This window comes from Bactrocera neohumeralis, chromosome 2 (assembly GCF_024586455.1).
Source record: "Bactrocera neohumeralis isolate Rockhampton chromosome 2, APGP_CSIRO_Bneo_wtdbg2-racon-allhic-juicebox.fasta_v2, whole genome shotgun sequence".
Lineage (NCBI taxonomy): Eukaryota > Metazoa > Arthropoda > Insecta > Diptera > Tephritidae > Bactrocera > Bactrocera neohumeralis.
Window position 1 is genome coordinate 76402059 of NC_065919.1, and position 19177 is coordinate 76421235.

At 39.2% G+C, this 19177-nt stretch overlaps 1 protein-coding gene across 12 annotated transcripts in view; it reads left to right on the forward strand.

Annotated features, from left to right (window-relative positions):
• Positions 1–2814: 2814 nt before the first annotated feature.
• LOC126755339 (putative thiamine transporter SLC35F3) overlaps positions 2815–19177 on the forward strand; it is a 35925-nt gene continuing 19562 nt past the window's right edge. For 10 of the 12 annotated variants that reach the window (XM_050467837.1, XM_050467863.1, XM_050467889.1 and 7 more), the window contains exons 1-7: positions 2815–3342; positions 17054–17615; positions 17671–18118; positions 18179–18357; positions 18442–18570; positions 18691–18880; positions 18940–19029. In XM_050467837.1, the coding sequence (XP_050323794.1) occupies positions 17166–17615; positions 17671–18118; positions 18179–18357; positions 18442–18570; positions 18691–18880; positions 18940–19029 (1486 nt within the window). In that variant the 5' untranslated portion in view covers positions 2815–3342; positions 17054–17165. Of the gene's footprint in view, positions 3343–15861; positions 16064–17053; positions 17616–17670; positions 18119–18178; positions 18358–18441; positions 18571–18690; positions 18881–18939; positions 19030–19177 lie in introns of those variants that run through there. The other 2 variants (XM_050467845.1, XM_050467854.1) reach the window with 2 other exon arrangements.

The window sequence follows — 19177 nt, forward strand, 5'->3', positions numbered from 1 at the left end:
CAAAACAAGAAAACGCATTAACTTGCAGCAAAGGCTAAGGGGTGAACCATTTTGAGGTTCGGCCTACTGAGCGTACTATTCGGAATACCATCACCCATCTTGAGGCCCAGCATTCATTATTGGATAATATTCGACTGAATAGACAACGTCCAGCACGCAGTGAAGAAAATATAACAGACGTAACTGAGAGTGTACACGAGGACCACGCAGAGTCGATTCGGCGCCGTTCGCAGCAACTCGGACTGACGTATCGAACGATTTGGCGCATTTTTGCGTCCAGATTGAGAGCGTATAAAATAAAACGCCAAAAAATTTTTTTAAATTATCAAGTTAAAGCTTAAAATATCTTCAAGAGGGCACTGCTGTGTACTGCCAAGAAAGTTGAGTTGGTCGAATGGTCGCGTCTCGGTGTTACGCCAGTCAAGCGTCTCGAGTCTCTAATTGCGCACAGTTAAAAAAGTGTACATACAGTGATTAAGAAACGATTTTTCTATATCCAGTGCAATGGAGGGTGATATTGAAGGTACGCCGAGGTTAAAAGTTATGTGATTAATGGAGATGCGTGGTCAACCAATGATTTTCGTGTCAGCTACAGTATCACTTGTTGGTATTTTGCAAAATCTCGTGCCACGAGGCATTTTTAATGTCCGTTTTCATTTCGCGTTGCGTTGCAGACCCTACAGCGCTTCTTGAGAGCAAGCTACAGTCGCATCGAGTTTTTGGTCTCATGAGGACTTTCTAGCAAATACATAGGAAGTGGTGTGTTTCGGTGGCACCAGGCCTTTGTGGAGGGCCGGGAAGAGGTCGCTGATGAAGACCGTGCTGGGAGACCTGCGACTTCGGCAAACACGGACAATGTGACTCGTGTGCGCAAAGATTTGAATTCAGACCGTCGACAAAGTATTCGTTTAATTGCCCAGATGTTAAATTTATCAAAATCTGTGATTCGTGACATTGAACCGGAGCACTTGAACATGCGCAAGGTGTGCCCGAAGATGTTCGCAAAAGTGCTCACTGACGACCAGAAATTGCGGCGAAGTAAACCAAGAAAATTTTGAACATGTGTGAAAGTGACTCGCAATTTTTGAATAACGTAATCAGAGGTGACGAGTCATGGATCTTTGAGTGATAATGATGATTCCGATTTTTTTTTATACAAGCAAAATTGCCGCATTTCGTCCAGAAAAATAACGGTTTGGTGTGGTTTGTAGGACGGTGGAGTCATGGGTTTATATTTCTTCAAAAATGAAATAACCGTAACCGTCAATGGTGATCGTTATCGTGCCATGCTAATCGATTATTTGATAATTGAAATTGAAGCTTGTTAGCTCGGCGACTTTTGGTTTCGACAAATCAGCGCCACTTCGCACGCATCGCATCAATCAATGAACATATTGAGAGAACACTTCGGAGAGCAGTTAATTTAACGTTTTGGGTCGATCGATTGGCCACCAGAACGCCGCGATATCACATCGTCCAGTGGGGATATGTAAAGTCTAAAGTCTATGCGGACAATCCCACTTCGATTCAAGCTTTGAAGCAAAATATCCCGCGTATCATACGCCAGTTACCAGTCGAAATACACGAACGAGTCATCGAAAATTGAACTCAACGGATGGACCATCTTTGACGTATCCGCGGCCAAACTTTGAAAGAGATAATCTTCAAAAAATAAATTCGAAAGTATGTTCTTTCGATTGATAATAAATATTCTGCCTTATACTTGAAGTTTCTGTGTTTTTTCCTTAAAAAAGTAGGGAACGTCGAAATGGATGACCCTTTAGTAAATGAGGAACTCATAATGTTATAGTATTGGGCGTTACAAACTCTATTCAAATCTATTCCTAAACATGACTTATCATTCAACGTTTTAAATCTACCATGACTGCAGGGGTGATGCTGTTCCGACGTCTTATTGTCTTTGAACTTAAATTTAAAAACCGCTATTTTCTAGGAGGTTCCGAGCCGATCTCCTTTTAGTTGAATAAGTCGAAGGAGCTACCACAAAACCTTTGTACGCTTACTTTCTAGCTAAATATCAGTCGGATTATTTCTTAAATGGGCCTGATATCAATCAGCTAAGATTAGGCCGCGGAGTCTGGGAGCATTAGGCTACTAAGAATACTAATTTATTTGGCAAACCTCAATTGCTAAGTGAGAGACTTTCCTCGATTTATAAATTAACCCTCAATGGACTTGAGCATACATAAATATCTATAACCGCATTTTGCCTTCTGACCCGCCAAAGTGTAGTGCTGGAAAACATTTCATTGGAAGACACATACACACTTTATTAGCATCATAACTGTCCATTATGCATGCGATTTAAAATTAGTATCGCATAGTTGTTATTTTTAAAAACACCACAACAACAACAAAACAAGCAAATAAAAGTTGGCAGTGCTTGGTGAAAGGATGACGAAATGACACGCAAACGAGTGCATTGACACCGAACCGAACGCCAATAACATCGGCGAAAGCAGCCGTGCGCATGCACCGAAACTGTTTGTTTTCACCAACATGCAACAACAACAAGCCGCGCTGTAATAGCCAAACATAAACAAAACACCGAAGGGACGCAAAGCAAAGTAGGGAAGCATTTTTGGCGCCAAACTGCAGCGTGCCGACGTAAACAAGTGCCGAAAGCCGAGGACGCAAAGCGAAAAACGAGGCACAAGAGAAAACACACAACGAAAGGGGGTGAAGAGGAGCTTTTGAGCTTTCCGCCCGCCACCCACAGAGCCGACAGCAAGCGCAAATGTCTTGAGAAAGTCAGCCAACGACACGGAACGAATGGTCAATTCAGTCAGAAAGGAGCTCCCCAGACAGCAACGCGACGCGCAACGGTACTCTGCTGGAAGTTATGGAAATAAAAATAAAAAAAGTTAAAGTAGGAAGAAAAAAGTGAAAAAAGAAATAAATTTTTAAAGTCCACTTCTTATTATTTGTGCAGCAGCTTATTGTTACTCGCCTAAAGAGGTGTTGAATTGCGTTGGTGGCGCGCTGGAAAAGGGCTCAACGCGGTACCGTTAATTTCGTGTGCGCCCCTGCGTATGTATCGGAATGTGGCTGTGGAAAAATGCAAATTATGCACAGAAATTCCCAGTGTAATCAAGTGCAGAAGAAAAGTGCTCCGCCAAAGTGAAGGCCTGTGTGCGGTGGCCAGGAGGAATGCATGCAGTAAAGCAGAATCAAATAAAATAAAGTCAAATATATATGCATGTCAAATTACTCGCTGTAAAAAGTGCATTTAATCCATAAGTAATTCAATTAAAAGGAAATTGCATAATTTTGTTGGTGAAAATGTTGCAGCCACTTTAAGCCGCAGCGCCAAGAAACGAGGTATGCCTTCAATTACAAATGCGTACCAACCAATTTTCATAAGTATAATATGTAATTAAATTTGAAATGCGTTCAAGACCGCCGCGCTTGTGGGAATACCACACATTTAAATATTTAAAGCGTTTGATGTGAAGGAAAATGTGTATGTATGTATGTATGTATGTTGCAAGCAGGGAAAATTTGTGTAGGTATAAGGAGAGAAAAATTAAGTACATTGAAAATGCTACGCCAAGTTCGGGTGTACTGAGGCGCGAGCACATATTCACAAGCACACATACACACAAGAAACTGCTGGCGCGCGTACTTACAGTTGTGTATGCTACGAAGCACGCATGAGGCGCGAACACATAATTCTTGTATGTATGCTCACCCTGCAAGCCCTGTGGCGATGTTTTGGTCAAAAATTTAAGTTGTTCTTGCAAACGATTACGAGAGAAGTGGGTACAAACTTGATCGAGGTAAAAAAGTGGTGCGTTCTAGCGATCTCAGTTTGGAATTTTATAGCTGGCGGTGCAAACGTTGAAAATTGTTATGCCTAATTTAAACAAAGGTAAGCGTTATTGTACAACAAAGTCAGCTCAAGTTGACTTCAATAAAGAGACACTCTTTAAAGTCCTGGAAACGTTCATAGAACTGTTGTTGTTTCAGCGGCAAAAAACATTCCTGAAATAATATCTAAAAATGTTGCCTAGTTGATAATCCTTGGCCGGTTAAAAATCTGTGTGCCATCCGGTTACGATTTTATTTCCTTATATTGGGTGGTCGAAAAAGTCTTTTCGTATAACGGGTTTTTTAGAAAGTAACAAAAACAGCTTGGGATATCAATGAAACTCTTTATTCCTGTGAAAGTACATTCGATGTCATTATGTATAGAACTCGATTTCTTTTGCATGGCCATCACGGGCACGCTTGCAGAAGTCCAGAGGCTGAACCCAATTTTCAACGATTTTCAAGCATAAATCGACGATCATTGCTGCAATTTCACGTTCGATATTCGGACGAGGCTCATCAATCGTCGCTGGCTTGTTGGCATAGATCATAGATTGACGTAACTCTACAGGAAATTGTTTAACGGCGTCAAATCATAAGACCGAGGCGGCCAATTGACTGGGACATTTCTTTCGTGGTTTTTAATAAATCGATTGATTTACATTCACTGTGCGGCTTGTGATGCCGTCCTGTTGGAACATCACATTGTCCAAATCCATATCATCAAATTCGGTCCAACTATTCGGTTAGCATTGAACGGTAGCAATTTCCATTCACAGTAACGTGCCGGTCTTGATCATCACGGAAGAAGTACGGCCCAATGACGCCGCCGGCACATAAGCCGCACCAAACAGTAATTTTTGCGGTATGCACTGATGACTCATAGAGCACGTGTGGATTGCTGTCTGATCATAATTCCTTATTGACGAAACCATTCAGCCAGAAATGAGCCTCATCGCTGAAGATGATTTTTCGAAGAAGATCCGGATCATTTTCAAGTTGTTGCTCAGCCCAATTCACGAACATACGATGATTCTGGTGATCAAGCGGCTTCAGTTCTTGCGTTAATTTGATCTTGTGAGGATGTAGGCCAAGGTCTTTTTGCACAATTCGACAAACTGGCATCAGAGAGATCCCCAACGCTTGAGAACGACTTGTGAGAGACTGATTTGGGTCTTATTCAATTGTTGCCCTAGCGGCAGAAATATTCTCGACACTACGGACACTTTTTTGTCCCACTAGCACGGGTATATCTTGTACTGTGCCTGTGGATTCAAATTGTTCTACTAGACGCTTAGTTGTTGATCTGACAGAGCTATTATGACGACCATAAATTGGAAGTAGCGCTCTTAAAGTTGAGGCCACTGACTCCGAATTTCGATAGTAATTTTTAAAAATTTCGTGGTTGGATCGTATATATTTCCATGATGAAATGACAAACATTACTGAAGATAAATGTCGAAAGAGCGGGAAAATATTTGGTGTCGTTTGCTATTTCTATTGCTCTACTTTTGTAGCTATTGAAAACCCCGATTCGATTATTGTAAATAAATTGGAGAATCTTGTACGAAAATTTTAAATTGTTTCAGCAAAGAGTTTTGGAGGTATGAGCGTATTTAAAATCAAAACTTTAAGCTTCAAATTAAATACACCTAAACCTTATACTGAGAATCTGAGAATGTATGCTACGCAATCCACTTACACTTCCCTACAGGGCATTTAATCCACGATGTCACGATGTTGGCCAAGTCAGGGAACAACTGTGTTCGGCCAATGAGCTTCGTGTCCTATTTAACCATGCGCATATATACAGATATAACTATTTGTTTGTGTGTGTATGTATGTGCCTGCCACTCGAAGCATGTACGGATACACACAAGCAAATGAACTTCAAGATAAGCCGTCGAAAGCAAAAATAAAATGTAAAAAATAAATAAATAAGCCCACCAAGGCAAGGATGAAAGAAAGTGCAAAGCAAAGAAAATCTTCAGAAGGCTGTCCAACTCACAGTAGAACTTAGGTAATTACGAAAAGTGTTCCAGCCCAGCTGTTAAGCGTTCACACAAAAAAAAAACGAAAACTCAAACGAAAAACGCAAAGGCAAAACCACAAGCAGGAATGTGCTGTGACCGTGCTTGTGAGTGCAAAAGTAAAGAATGAAACAAAAGCAGAAAGAAATAACAAAAACAAAAACAAAAAAATGCTGCTCGTTTAGCCACATTCGTATTTTTACATATATTTTATTTCCTTTTTGGTTTTTCTTTGGCATGTACTTTATTTTATTTTATTTTATTTTATTTTATTTTTTATTTTGATTTCTTTGTCTTTTCATTTTGCCTCGCTCAATGGCATGTAGAAAGCGCCTCATTGCCTTTTAATGCATTTCCTACTTCCGTTTTGCCGCCGTTCAACGTTAAATCGTATGAATGAAAGTGTAAAGCAGCCCGCTCCCCACCGCCAGCCAAGCGCCATCGCCTCATTCACCTTTCGTTTGCCACTCTGCTTTTAAGTTTGTGTTTTTTTCCTTTTGATTTCGCTCGGGTTTTCATTGTTTATGCCATTCACAGCCACAAAGCGCTTTTTGTGTTATGCCTGAAGGCCTCGCAGTGGTTTATCTTGCGTTGTCTCTTTGTTATTGCTGTTGTTGTCTGTTTTCTTCTTTCCTCCAGTGAATATTGCTTGCATTTTACTTGATATTTTTGTGGCTTACTTTTTCCCTGTCTCTTGTTATTTGTTGACTGTCTCGTTACATCGCCTTTACTGTTGTTTTTGTTTTGTTTTTTCGGTAGACAGGCCATTTAACGTTGCGTTTGACCAGCTCCATAAAACTGTCATGTCGCGTATACGCCATGTTGAGTGTGTGCTTGGCTTCACAAGGCGTTTGCTTGGCAGCTTTTAGGCGCACTCACATATAATCGCGTTCGCGTTTGATTACCGCTTATTTTATGTACCACTACTACTTAAGCAAACAAAATATTTATTTCACAAATATTTGCCTAAGCAGTCAATCTATTTACCTGAATGGGGGCTCATATGCTTACATACATATATAATTTACTGTTTCTTCATTACAATTTATATATAAAGGCAACATGTATTTGTTTATATTCATAAAAGTGCATTTTTTGTTGTTTTTGCTGTAATTCTACATCTTCTTAGAGCAATAACATCGAAATTCGAGAATATAAAAATATTTTAAATTAAATATTTCTCGAATTGAGTTGAATAAAGTGGTCCTAGGGCCGATCTTAAGCCAGAAACTTCAATATCACAATTTCTGATCTTCCCCATATTTCTGTTAAGTTTTAATAAAAACTAAGTAGACTAGTGTAAAGGGTGATCCATTTCGGTTCCCCTTACTTCTTTTAAGAAAAAATTATTTTTTTGCTAATTATCTCTTTAAAATGTTGGCCGCGGACAGACGCGTCTCAGTTGGTCCATGCGTTGAGTACAATTTTTGTTGACTCGTTCGAGCATTTCGACTGGTAACTGGTGAATGACACGCGTGATGTTTTGCTCCAAGTCCTGAATCGAAGCGAAATTATCCGCATAAACTTTAGACTTTTCATAACCCCACAGAAAGAAGTCTTATGGTGTGCTATCTCACGATTTTGGTGGCCAAAAACGTGAAATTATAATCGCATCAAAGTTATCCCTCAATAAATCCATTGACATACATTACTATAGTATAGTATTTACAAATATAAAAAATTTGTTTAGCTTGAGTGCTCTTTTCCAATTAATTGTTGTATCGCTTCTGTCTACATTCGGCTTAAAATATTATTTTATTCGTATTCCCTGTGAATGTCAAATATTATATGACTCACCCTGTAATAGCTGCCTTTCTGCATCATTTGTTCTTCTCGAATTGCGGCGTATTTATTATTGTTGTTGACTTCGTTGTAATCATGGCATGTCCGCTTCACATTTATCATTTCAAATTGCAAGTGCTCAGCTTGTGCAAAATTCGCTCGCAATTACATTAACACATTACTCTTCGTGTAATTTTGGGGATTTCTTATTTTTTGTGTTGAATGCTTAAATTTAAAATAAATGGCTGGCTAACAGTACAAAATTACTGCTATTATGGCAAAGCACTTATCTCGACGTTTTCATAATAATTGGGTGGTATTTTTAGTGTAAAATATTGTACCTACATACTTATTTGCATGAAATTATTTGAAATAGATTCATTTTAGTTATGTGCGCCGCGACAGCGTCTTATGAAAGTTATCCAATCGGTTCGATTCGCATTGCTTTTTCCAGCATAGCTTTACCTCAGCAACAACGCGTCGAATTCTGCTTTGATTTACCAACATAGAAGGAACGATCCAAAGTAAACAGGACTATAAAAAAAATTTTTTCTGCAAAATCAATTTATTTTATTCAAAATAGTCTCATTCTGCTTCAATACAGCTTTTTGCATGTTGCGAAAGCATGTCGAACGGATGTTTTAGCTCGTTGGCCGGTGTGGCCGCCAGTATGCCGGTGCAAGCCTTTTGAATGGCCTCTACGTCTGCATAACACTTTTCTTCCATGGGCAAATGCATTTTTCTGAAAAGAAAAAAGTCGCTTGGTGCCATATCAGGTAAATACGGGGAATGGTTAATGTTTAAAATGTGATTTTTGGTCAAATAATCGGTCACAAGCATGGATCGAATGTTGGATTCTGAGCAATTTTTGGTCGTCAGTCAATTTGTGCTAAATAAACCGTGCACATACCTTTCGTAAGTCCAAATGTTCGGTGAAAAAGCGATAAATCGATGTCTTGGAGATGTTCAATTCCATTTCCATGAGTTTCAATGATGATTTCGGCTAATTTTTGATGAATTCACGCACAGTTTTAATGGAATTTCCGGTGTACACGGATTTTGATTGGCCCACATGTTGGTCGTCATTTGTGTCCTCACGACCACTTTGAAAACGTTGAAACCACTCGTGCACTCTGCTATGGGATAGGCAATCATCGCCATAAATTTGTTTCATCAATTGAAACGTTTCGGTAAAAGTTTTACCAATTTTAAAACAAAATTTAAGGTTGGCTCTTTGTTCGAAGCTCATTTTCGCACCGATAACACAAACATACTGACACTTAAAACGCAATAACTTCACTTCCAATCGATGAAATGTCATTAAATCGTTAAGGAAAATCGATAAGAATAGCAGATTTTAACGCACCAGACGACATATAGATGACGCCACAAGGGGGCGCTAGATTCAAAAAGTCCTGTTTACTTTGGAACGCATCTTGTATATCGTTTGATGGTCAATGGAGCCTAGTATAGATGACAATTGAGAGGCCGAATTTTATGCAGAAAAGGGTCTGCAAAAAAATTCCTCCAAACCTTGTGATTAGCGAAACTATCCTACTGAAGTTATATACTATTTTAATGCTAACAAAATTTGCTAGTATTATGCAGATTGTGCTGATTAGTGACCGTTTTGATTAGATGTTGAGATTTAAAAAAATATGGACCAAAAATATCTTACACCTAAAAACCAAAATTGACAGAAATTGTTCTCTTGAGTTTTTTTTTATTTTTTTGCATTTCCGATGTAATAATTTCGCATATTTAAGGACACGGTAAGCTAGATTGTGTTAGTTAGGTAATATTTCTTTGTACCCTGAACAGGGTATATTAAATTTGCCACGAAGCTTTTAACACCCAGAAGGAAACGTCGGAGACTTTTGTCGTGGTGAGCCGATTTAGCTCTGTCCATCTGCTTGTCCTTCTGTATATATGTAGTCCCTTAGTTTTAGAGTTAGCGATCTAAAATTTTGCACATAATCTTCCCCCCCAGAAGCTGCCTTTTTCAGATCGGACTACCAATCAAAGTCAAAGTAAGAAGTAAAATTCTTCAAAAAGGATTTGTTTTCCTTATTAAGTAAACTTAAACCGACTTGAAGGTTATTTATGGCTAGAGAAAACCAGTAAATTTTTTTGCGTAGGATGCAAACCGTTGGTGGGTTATGGTTTCAGATTTAGTTATACATACAGTTGTAACAAGAAATATTTCTGTGAAGGGTATTATAGCTACAGTGTTAATGTTTTGTTAAGTTTCTAAATCATTTGAAATGTAATGTCCTTTCAAAATTTCAATGTCGAAGTAATTATATTATAATTGCTTCTATATGAATACATATGTAAATACAAATGTACATATATATGTACACGTATATCTACGCGTAAGCGCAATTTGCTGGCATGCCAAGTTTAGTCTCACAAAAATAAAATTCAAATACGCACAACAGTCTTACACATTTCTCGTCTCTGCTTCAGCGTTTACCATTTTTGTTACCATTTAGACAACAAATGTTTATGTGTATGTTATGCACTTCAGTTACGGCAAGCAAACGACTGTCAGAGCGCTTTAAGTTAAGTGCATATGAAGTGCAGACTCAAATCGTCAGACAACTGCAGCACGAATGCAGTGAAATGTCATGCGGGAAAGACAGCCAGGGCAGCAAGAATAAATAAAGAATGAGCGCCATGCGAAAGGAAGTGTGGAGAATCGCTAAAGAGAATCAACGAAATTGCGGTCGTACAAAAAGAATGAGGGAAATAAATAAATAAATAGACCGCATACAAATAATTCCACCTTTCTCCGAGTGATTGTTCAATTGTGAATGTAAACGCAGCAGGTATAAGCAAATAAATATAATATATGCGAACACACACACACACAAACAATCTTAAATATGTATAAACACACACATACATGCAGTATATACAAGCACATTTATAACGGTGCTGCGCTGTCAGTCCACCTGTTGTACATAGCGTTTCGATAGCTAACGAAGCCATCTCCAAGCTGACAAGTTAAACACATTAGCATACATATAGGCGCGTGTACTTGCACAGCTGTTTAGAATATTAATTGGCACAGCCCTGACCACGAAAACGGGTGGTTGGCGCACAAGGCAAAGGCAAGCTACTTGTCCTGTCTTGTGGCTTTGGATAGCCAGCCTAATGGACTGCCACGAGCCTCAAACGTTTCATCACCCCGTCGAACCCCGTCGGCCTCAAGGCGAGCACAACCACTGAAATGCACAGGCAAGTTGTGGGCGTTGGTGGCGCTTAGATGAGCTTGATTTTTGTTTTCTCTTTTGATTTGGCTGCTCGATGTTCAGTTTATTATTGGTGGACTGAGCTACTAAGCTGTATATATACATATTCATACACATATTGACATATAAAAGTTTATATATTTATGATTTTAATACTCACTCAAACACAACTAAACAAAAAAGTCGGCAGCATATATGTATATACAAATGAGATAATACTGGCAAAGACGCCTCAAAGTATGCTACATTAAACTTAGTTGGTATGCCTTACTTATCTTTCTATTTGCTATATTTTTCCACAGTCTGCTTTGATTCATAAATACTTGCTTTCATTGTTTTTATTTTATATAATAATTTGCTTTTGCGCTTGCCAATGTTATTGCCACTCTTTGTTGTCGCTCGTGCCGTGCCAGCAATGCAGTGACTTGGTTTGCTTCTCCTGCTGTCATGCGGCACTTGAGTTGATTGCTTTGCGCCGCTGGAGAACGCTATGTCTATGCCTCAGACTAAACACTCACAAAGCTACAAACATCTGTTTATTTGTGTCTGTAAATATACATAAATAATTGTAATCGTTTACTGTCAGCTTTTCTCTTCATTTTTCATTCAAAGATAATTTAGTTGGAATGAATTTTATAATTTCCACTTGACCTAATTGCACATTTCATTCCACACAATGCAATCGACAGCAAATAATGCAAATTCTCTCGACAAAAGAGCAAATAAGTATTCGATAACTTAACAACTTTTAAAATCTGCACAAGGAAAGAAATTTTCGATATCGATAAAAAAAAAATTTTAATATCATAAATCGTAGAAGGAACAATTATTTTGTGTAGTCGCTTCAAAAATAATTTTTCGATTACTTAGACTATTTTCTGTACGGGAAAGTAAAATTAAGGGCTGCTTTCCATAATCAATAGAAGAAGCCATTGTTTAAAACAATCGATAATAAAACGATTGCTTTGCATATTCAATAATTTAAATAATTTTTCGGCAGTCGATAACGACTAAATTTTTATCTATTACTGAAGTTTATAATTTATGAATTATTCATTGTTGATTTACAAAATATTTTTAAAAATAATCGTAATTCATCCCTTCGGAAGCTCAACGTTGTTATGTTCTTCTCAAACGGACATTTGCCATAAGGTTTGTCGGGAATAATTGTGATATTAAAAATACTTTTTTACGTCACAAAAAATAGTATCGATATCGATAGCAAAACCGATTCATATCCAATAATTATAAATCATTACTTTAGTGATTATTTTCGGTAAATAATAACTGTTACTTGTGTTCGATTATAGTAAAAGCGATAAAAACCGCAAACTTCGGCTGCACCGAAACTATAATATCCTTTATAGGTTCAAGCTTTCGCTAAAACACTTTGACTCTGATTGTTAAGTTTATATGGCAGCTAGTTGCTAAAGTGGTCCGATCTGAACAATTTCTTCCGAACTAGAAGCGCTACAATAATCTTCGTGAAGATGGAATGTCAAAATCCTTCAGTTTATATTGCAGCCATATACTATAGGGTTTCGATCTGAACAATTTTTTCGGATACTAAATAATAATCCATGCCGATTTTCGTGAAAATTCTTTGTATAAAAAACGTATTCCATACAGGAACTTGAATTTGAACGTTTAGTTTGTCTGACAGATATGTATGTGCTACAGTGATCCGATAACGCCTATTCCAACAAATGTGTAGCTGCAAAATCTCCGGTCGATATCTCAAAAAATTGAGGAATAGTTCGTTTATATACAGACAGACGGTCATGGCTAAATCGACGCAGCTCTGATCATTTATACATATATCTATGCATATATTTTAAAAGGTCTATGATGCTTTCTTCTGGATGTTACTAACTTCCTGGTAAATTTAATATAACATACAAGTATTCAGTGCAAAAAAGCAGATTTTAGTAAAAGAAACAGCTTGATAAAAAAGTTTAAATATTAATATCATAATCGTTATCTATATAAGAAAAGATTATTATATTAGAACCGATATTATAAACTATTATTTCTAGTTATAGATTACAGATGAAATTATTATTATAAAGTGCAATCTATTTTGAGGTTCTCTGCTAGAAAAAAACATAGAAACTTCAAAATTGAGGAGTGAGTAGTATAATTCAAAAGTACCTTTTTTTGCATTTATTTTTATGAAGATTATCTCTTTCAAATGTTGACAGCGACTAGGTCAATCGATCCGCTCAAAACGTAAACTTATCTGCTCACCGAAGTTTTCTCTCAATAAACCCCTTGATTGATTGGATGTGTGGGAAATGCCATCAAATGTCGCTGAGATCACGAGCTTCAATTTCTGGCACCAAAGTGTCGGTTATCATGGCGTGATAACGATCTCCATTGACGGTTGCGTTCTCACCGGCATTATTTTTGAAGAAATATGAATCGATGATTCCCCCGGCTCACAAACCAAACCGTTCTATTTTCTGGCTGAAATGGCAGCTCTTGGATTTCTTTAGGTTGCTCTTCGTCAAAAATGCCGTAATTTTGCTTATTTTCATACCCATTAAGCAAGAAATGAGGCCCGCTGCAAAAAATTCGTCTCGAAAACGTCGAATCTTCTTGGAACTTTACAAAAGCACATGGAGCGAAGCTATGTTGTTTGAGCTCTTGCACAAGCAGCATTTTGTATGCTTTCAATTTAAGATCTCGACGTAAAATGCACAAAGTTCGTTCCACACGTCAGTCCGAGTTGCTGCGAATGGTGCCGAATAGACTTTCCACCGTTTCTGTGTACACTCTCCGCAACGGCTACTATATTTTCTTCACGGCGTGCTGGAAGTGGTCTTTTCAAATATTATCCAATAATAAATTTTGGATCTCAAGAAGGGTCACTATGTTGGGATGATAATAACGGTTGATCCAAGTAAAGGGACTTTTTCAATAACCTTCTTTGACAGATCATGTGTGAGTGGTGTTAAGCTGTCATGTTATTTTTGTTCAGTATTGTTTGGCATTTCATCATGGAAAGACTTACGCCTGAACAACGTCTACAAATCGTTCAACTTTATTACGAAAATTCACGTTCGCGCTTCGCTCAACTTATGGTCAACATAGTCGGCCCACTGAGCATACTATTCGCAACACCATCACCCAAAGTCATTGTGATATTTTTTTTTTTTTTTTCAAAAACGAAATATCTTCGATATTAAGTACATATATAAAATTTAGGAAGGCCACGCAAATTCTGAAGTTCCAAAATTCTCACAATACGGTTTTGAGGAAACGATATATGTAAAGGCCCTATATCTTGTACACTTTTGACACAATTTTCAGGAATTTTTGCCCGAATTGGAGTTTTAAAAAGCAGCGAAGATCGTTTTGTCGCCCCCAAGACGTTTGGTCACGCCACTGTTCCCGATATTATTGACATGTATATGTGGTGATTTATGGCATGTCGAGGATAATATAGGAGTGGTGATATTATATTCCAAAGAGATTTCCTAAGATACGTTCAATCTACTAAATATGTTATCATCGCTAATTGTTCTACTAAAATTTCCGTTATGCTTTGGTCACAATAAGATCTCAGAACGTAAGAACCAGCCATTAAACGGTTTTCTGCAACTCATTAGCACAGAACTTCAGTATTTATCAGATTGAAATGACAAGTCATTGATGTCTGACATAAGAAGGTTATCTTAAAAAACTCTTCGTTCGCTCTGAAAAGACTTCATTTTCAGATGTTCTCGGTAAAAAAAAAATAAAATGTGAGCTAAGGTAATGTAAAAGTTTTATTAACTGAGAAAAATTTGGGCTCAGCGCCATCAAGATCCAACAAAATTTGTAAGATGAGTACAACAAATATTTTAGTGAGTTCTTGGCAGCTTTGCTACTGCTTTGACTCCTACCACAAACTTTTCGATCTTCCATGAATTAATCTCTTCAACTTTTAGTGACCGCAAATTGTTCTCTCCATAGATTAGAGACTCAGTTCCAGGGGCCACATCATCTTCCTCAAATAAATAATTGATTAAAAACAGGTTGTCTCATTTGCCCTTCTATGGTGGCAGCCATGATTTCATTCATCACTAGTTCATGAATTAATAAGACGTCATCAGCCCACATCGGCTCATCCCAATTGAATGACCCGGTACTTCACTGTCATGCCAGCCGCCAAACGCTATTAAACCACACAACTTTGGTTTATTTTAATTAAAGCTTCTGAAATTGCGTGAACCAAACACTTGTGAGCGCATAAAAAATGCAAATGCCAATGCGAAACGAAGAGTGTAAGGTTATTATAATAATAACAGTTAAACCAACACAGCCTTGGCAGATGTTTTGGAGTGAGTTTTGTGCCGAAAATGCTCCGCTGCAGCAAACATCACTACAATCACGCACCGTTATAAACTATATACATATATGCATATAGTAAGTTGGTGCGCGAGTGGAGGAGGTCACGTGACATATGCAAATTTTCAGCAGCAACATGCAAACAGAACATTTCTCATCATAAATGTGTAAATTACGACGTTATTAGGCTGACATTGCCTCCGGTGACCTTCACCGAATGAGCTGTTGACGAAAATTCACAACAAACACACAGATCATGGACCAGCAAAGAGCCAAAGAGCCTCGAAATTGCTTTGTTACAACGCTCATTAGACCAAGCAACCAAATCGCATAATAATGCGACACGATGCTTGCGAGAGTGAGTGTATATGTGTAAGTGGGAGTGTAAATTTGTAATGACGTTGAGCAGTAGCGTCTGTATGTGTGTTTGTGTTGTCGTTGCACTTGACACTGTTGAAGGTTGTGTCGCGTAGACCTCAATTCAACCTCGGCCTCTCTTTAAGCCTTCGCAGCACTCAACGCATTGCATCTCTTTCACACACACACACATACATATATATAATATTAACACGTGCGAGTCACATAATAGCAGTTCCTACGCTTATTTGTCAAAAAAGTGCCTCTAAGTTGACAGTTGACAGTTAGCCGTTTCTTCGCTTCGACGTGCAACACTTAACGGATTTTCAATTAGTCCGCTAAAAAGCGTTTTTTTTTATTCCTTTGTTTCACTTTTCGCTCGGAACAATTCGGTAATCTGGACAACAAGTTGATCGCTGGGAAGCCAAAGTGTGCATGGCCTGTGACCGTTACTCAAACATGGCGCTGATTACGGTTAGTGTGGCTAAGGCTTGTTTAGTCTGCTTGCGTATATTTGTAGGTGTGTATATGTGTATATATTTATAACGGTACAGCTAGAACTTGAACCTTCGCCTAATCGTAATGCGAATAAATTATAGCGTCATTTGCACGTTCGCTGTTTGGCGCTTCGCTGAATTACCGCCAACACTGCACGCATGTGTGCTGCTCACATTCACTCGTGCACGCACGAAACACTTCACGATTGACGATGGGGAGGTTAAGTTTCTTTTAATTAATTTTGACACGTAAGGCCTGCAGATGCTTGACTATGATAAGAGTGTTGAGGTTGTGTATGCAGTCTAATTCTGTACAGTAAATTTGGACTTTGTTTTAGAAATCGACATAAGAGGTTTTCTTGGATTTCGGCCTTTTGCCTCCTTGAATTTAAGGCCAAGAACCCGAAAATAGTGTGACAAGTTGGAAGAGTTATTAGAGCTGAGGAGCTGAGGAGCTCGAGACCTACATTTGTTTTTAAACTGTGTAACCAGTAATATTTACTGTTTCTGTTAGGGTTTGGTAATAGGAGGGTATGTGTTTTCCTTCAACTTTTTCTTCTTGATTGGCGTAGACGCCGATTACGCAGTTATAGCTGAGTTTACAACAGCGCGCCAGTTGTTCTTTCTTTTCACAACGAGGCGCCAGTTGGAAATTCCAGGCGGAGCCAGATCCTTCTCCGCCTGGTCTTTCCAACGGAGTGGAGGTTTTCCTCTTCCTCCTCCCGTAAGTATTGCGTCGAATACTTTCAGAGCTGGAGTGTTATCGTCCATTCGGATGGCATGACCTTGCCAACGTAGCCGTTGTCTTTTAATTCGCGATAAGTGATGATGATATGGACAACAGAGGAATAAGAATCTTGAAATTTGCATAGGCGTAAATTAAATTACGAACTCTAAAAGAATATAAAAGACAATTTCAAAAAGTATCACATAATCCCTACTTTATTTGGGCCTACTTCATTTTCAGCTGTCTCCGTGACGTCAATTGATCAACTAACTAACAGTCGCTCAACTCCCAACCCATAGCCAAAAAATAATGTATCGTTATCATTGTGAGTGCACAACGAATCATCGATAGCATGACCCGTGACGGAGAGATACCCGCCATTTTCAACCCGAAACGGGTGCGTACACCATCCGTTGTCGTAACCGGTGACTCTCCGAATGGTCCATATGGTGGGTTTAGTAATGCGCTCAACGCCAGCAATCCACAAATTGCCCACCAAGACTCTATATCATCGAGTCAACAGGATCCCAGTGAGGTTATAACAATACATCCGGATGCACGTGATGCGTCGACGCCGATCGGCACACATCCAGCTTTGCGACGTGGACTCGGTGCTGGCGGTGGTAGTTTCGTAAGTAGTTGCGGTGTAAGTGGTATTGTCGGTGTGGGACCCGGTGGCGCTGGTGGTGGTACAAATGAACCGGATACACCTACTTTGGAGGCGGGACCAGATGGCACCGAAGTACGGTTTCGTCGTTTAAAAGCATGCAAGGAGTCGTGTTGCTCCGAACTGGCGCGGAAGGTGAGTAACAATCGTAATTCAGTATTGAACTTTGAAATATATCATTACTGTGCAGATGTACTTTGGTGTTTGTGTCACCATACTCGTTACCGCGTCGTGGGTCGGCGCTACGCATTGCATAAAATTCCTCTACTTGAATCGCAGCACCTATGCCAGTATTACCGCAGATGACTTCGATAGTACATCAAATCGCGCCATCGATCTGGATTTGGTCACAAATATGGATGACGATGATCCGAGAAATATTTTGGGCATAAGTGACAACGCATTGAGCGTCGATGATGTGGAGGATGTTACAAAGTTGTTCCATGTCGCACAGCCAATTTCGCCAGAGTCGACAGTATTTCGTGCGCCCTTCTTCGCCGCTTGGTTCTTCACAAATTTTTCATTCTTCTTCTTTCCCATCTACATTCTGGGACGTGTATCGTTGCGCAAATGTGACAAACCAGGCGAGATCTTGGGCGATGTGTTGCGCGGTTTTCGCGATCGAGGTTTTACCATCGGTAAGCTGCCAAAGGAAAGTAAACTTTTACCTATGTTACGCATCTCAACCTTCCACTTAGGTCGCTTCCTCAACCGCTGCCTCTCTTTCTGCATCCTTTGGCTGGTGACCACCTATCTGTACACCATGTCCCTGCGCGTACTCTTCGCCACCGATGCCATGGCGCTGTTTGCGACCAATGTCGCTTGTGTTTACCTGCTGTCGTGGGTCATTCTACACGAACAGTTTGTGGGCGTGCGGGTATGTATGCCTTGAGCGCCATGCGACATGGCATTAAATTGTTACTGAAATAAATTCAATTAAGTGCTTTTTAATCTCCTCTAGATTGTTGCGGTTATTCTGTGCGACACGGGCATTGCGCTGCTGGCCTACATGGACGGCATTACCGAGAGTCGCACGCTGAGCGGTGTTGTGTTGGCAACACTGGGCGCTGCCGGTTATGCAGTATTCAGGGTGGGTATTAGGACCGTGCGTCATTTGCATATTGCTCATGAGTTCTCACATAAATTTGTTGTCCGTATTGCGGATATGTTTTGCATGCTATTTACCACTCTCTTTCTGCTTTGCTTTTAGGTTATGTTCCGCAAAGTTATGGGCGATCCGCCGATTGGTCAAATTGCCTTTGCTTTCACCACTCTCGGGTTTCTGAATGCGTTGCTGTTGTGGCCTGTCTGCGTGGGCCTATATTTGGCGGGCTATGAGAGCATGCCGCCGGATCGTATGCCATGGATTATTTTATTAATCGCCAGTATTTTATTATTGGGTAAATGCACTTCTGTTAACAATACACAAAGTTTATTAAATATTTTTTATATATTTCAGTTTTCCACATACTAATGCAATTCAGCGCAGCCGTCACTTATAATATGTTTGTTACGCTGGGTTTGATAACAGCAGTGCCAGTTTCAGGAGGTAAGTGAAGGGAACAAATGATGTAAGGGAAATAGTGAGCACAGGTTAGGGCATATATATATATGTAACTCTGTTGAAAAATTGGATCGAAATGAGAAGCAGATAAGAGACAAAGAATATGCGTTGTTCTTTGGTTAATTTAGAAGAT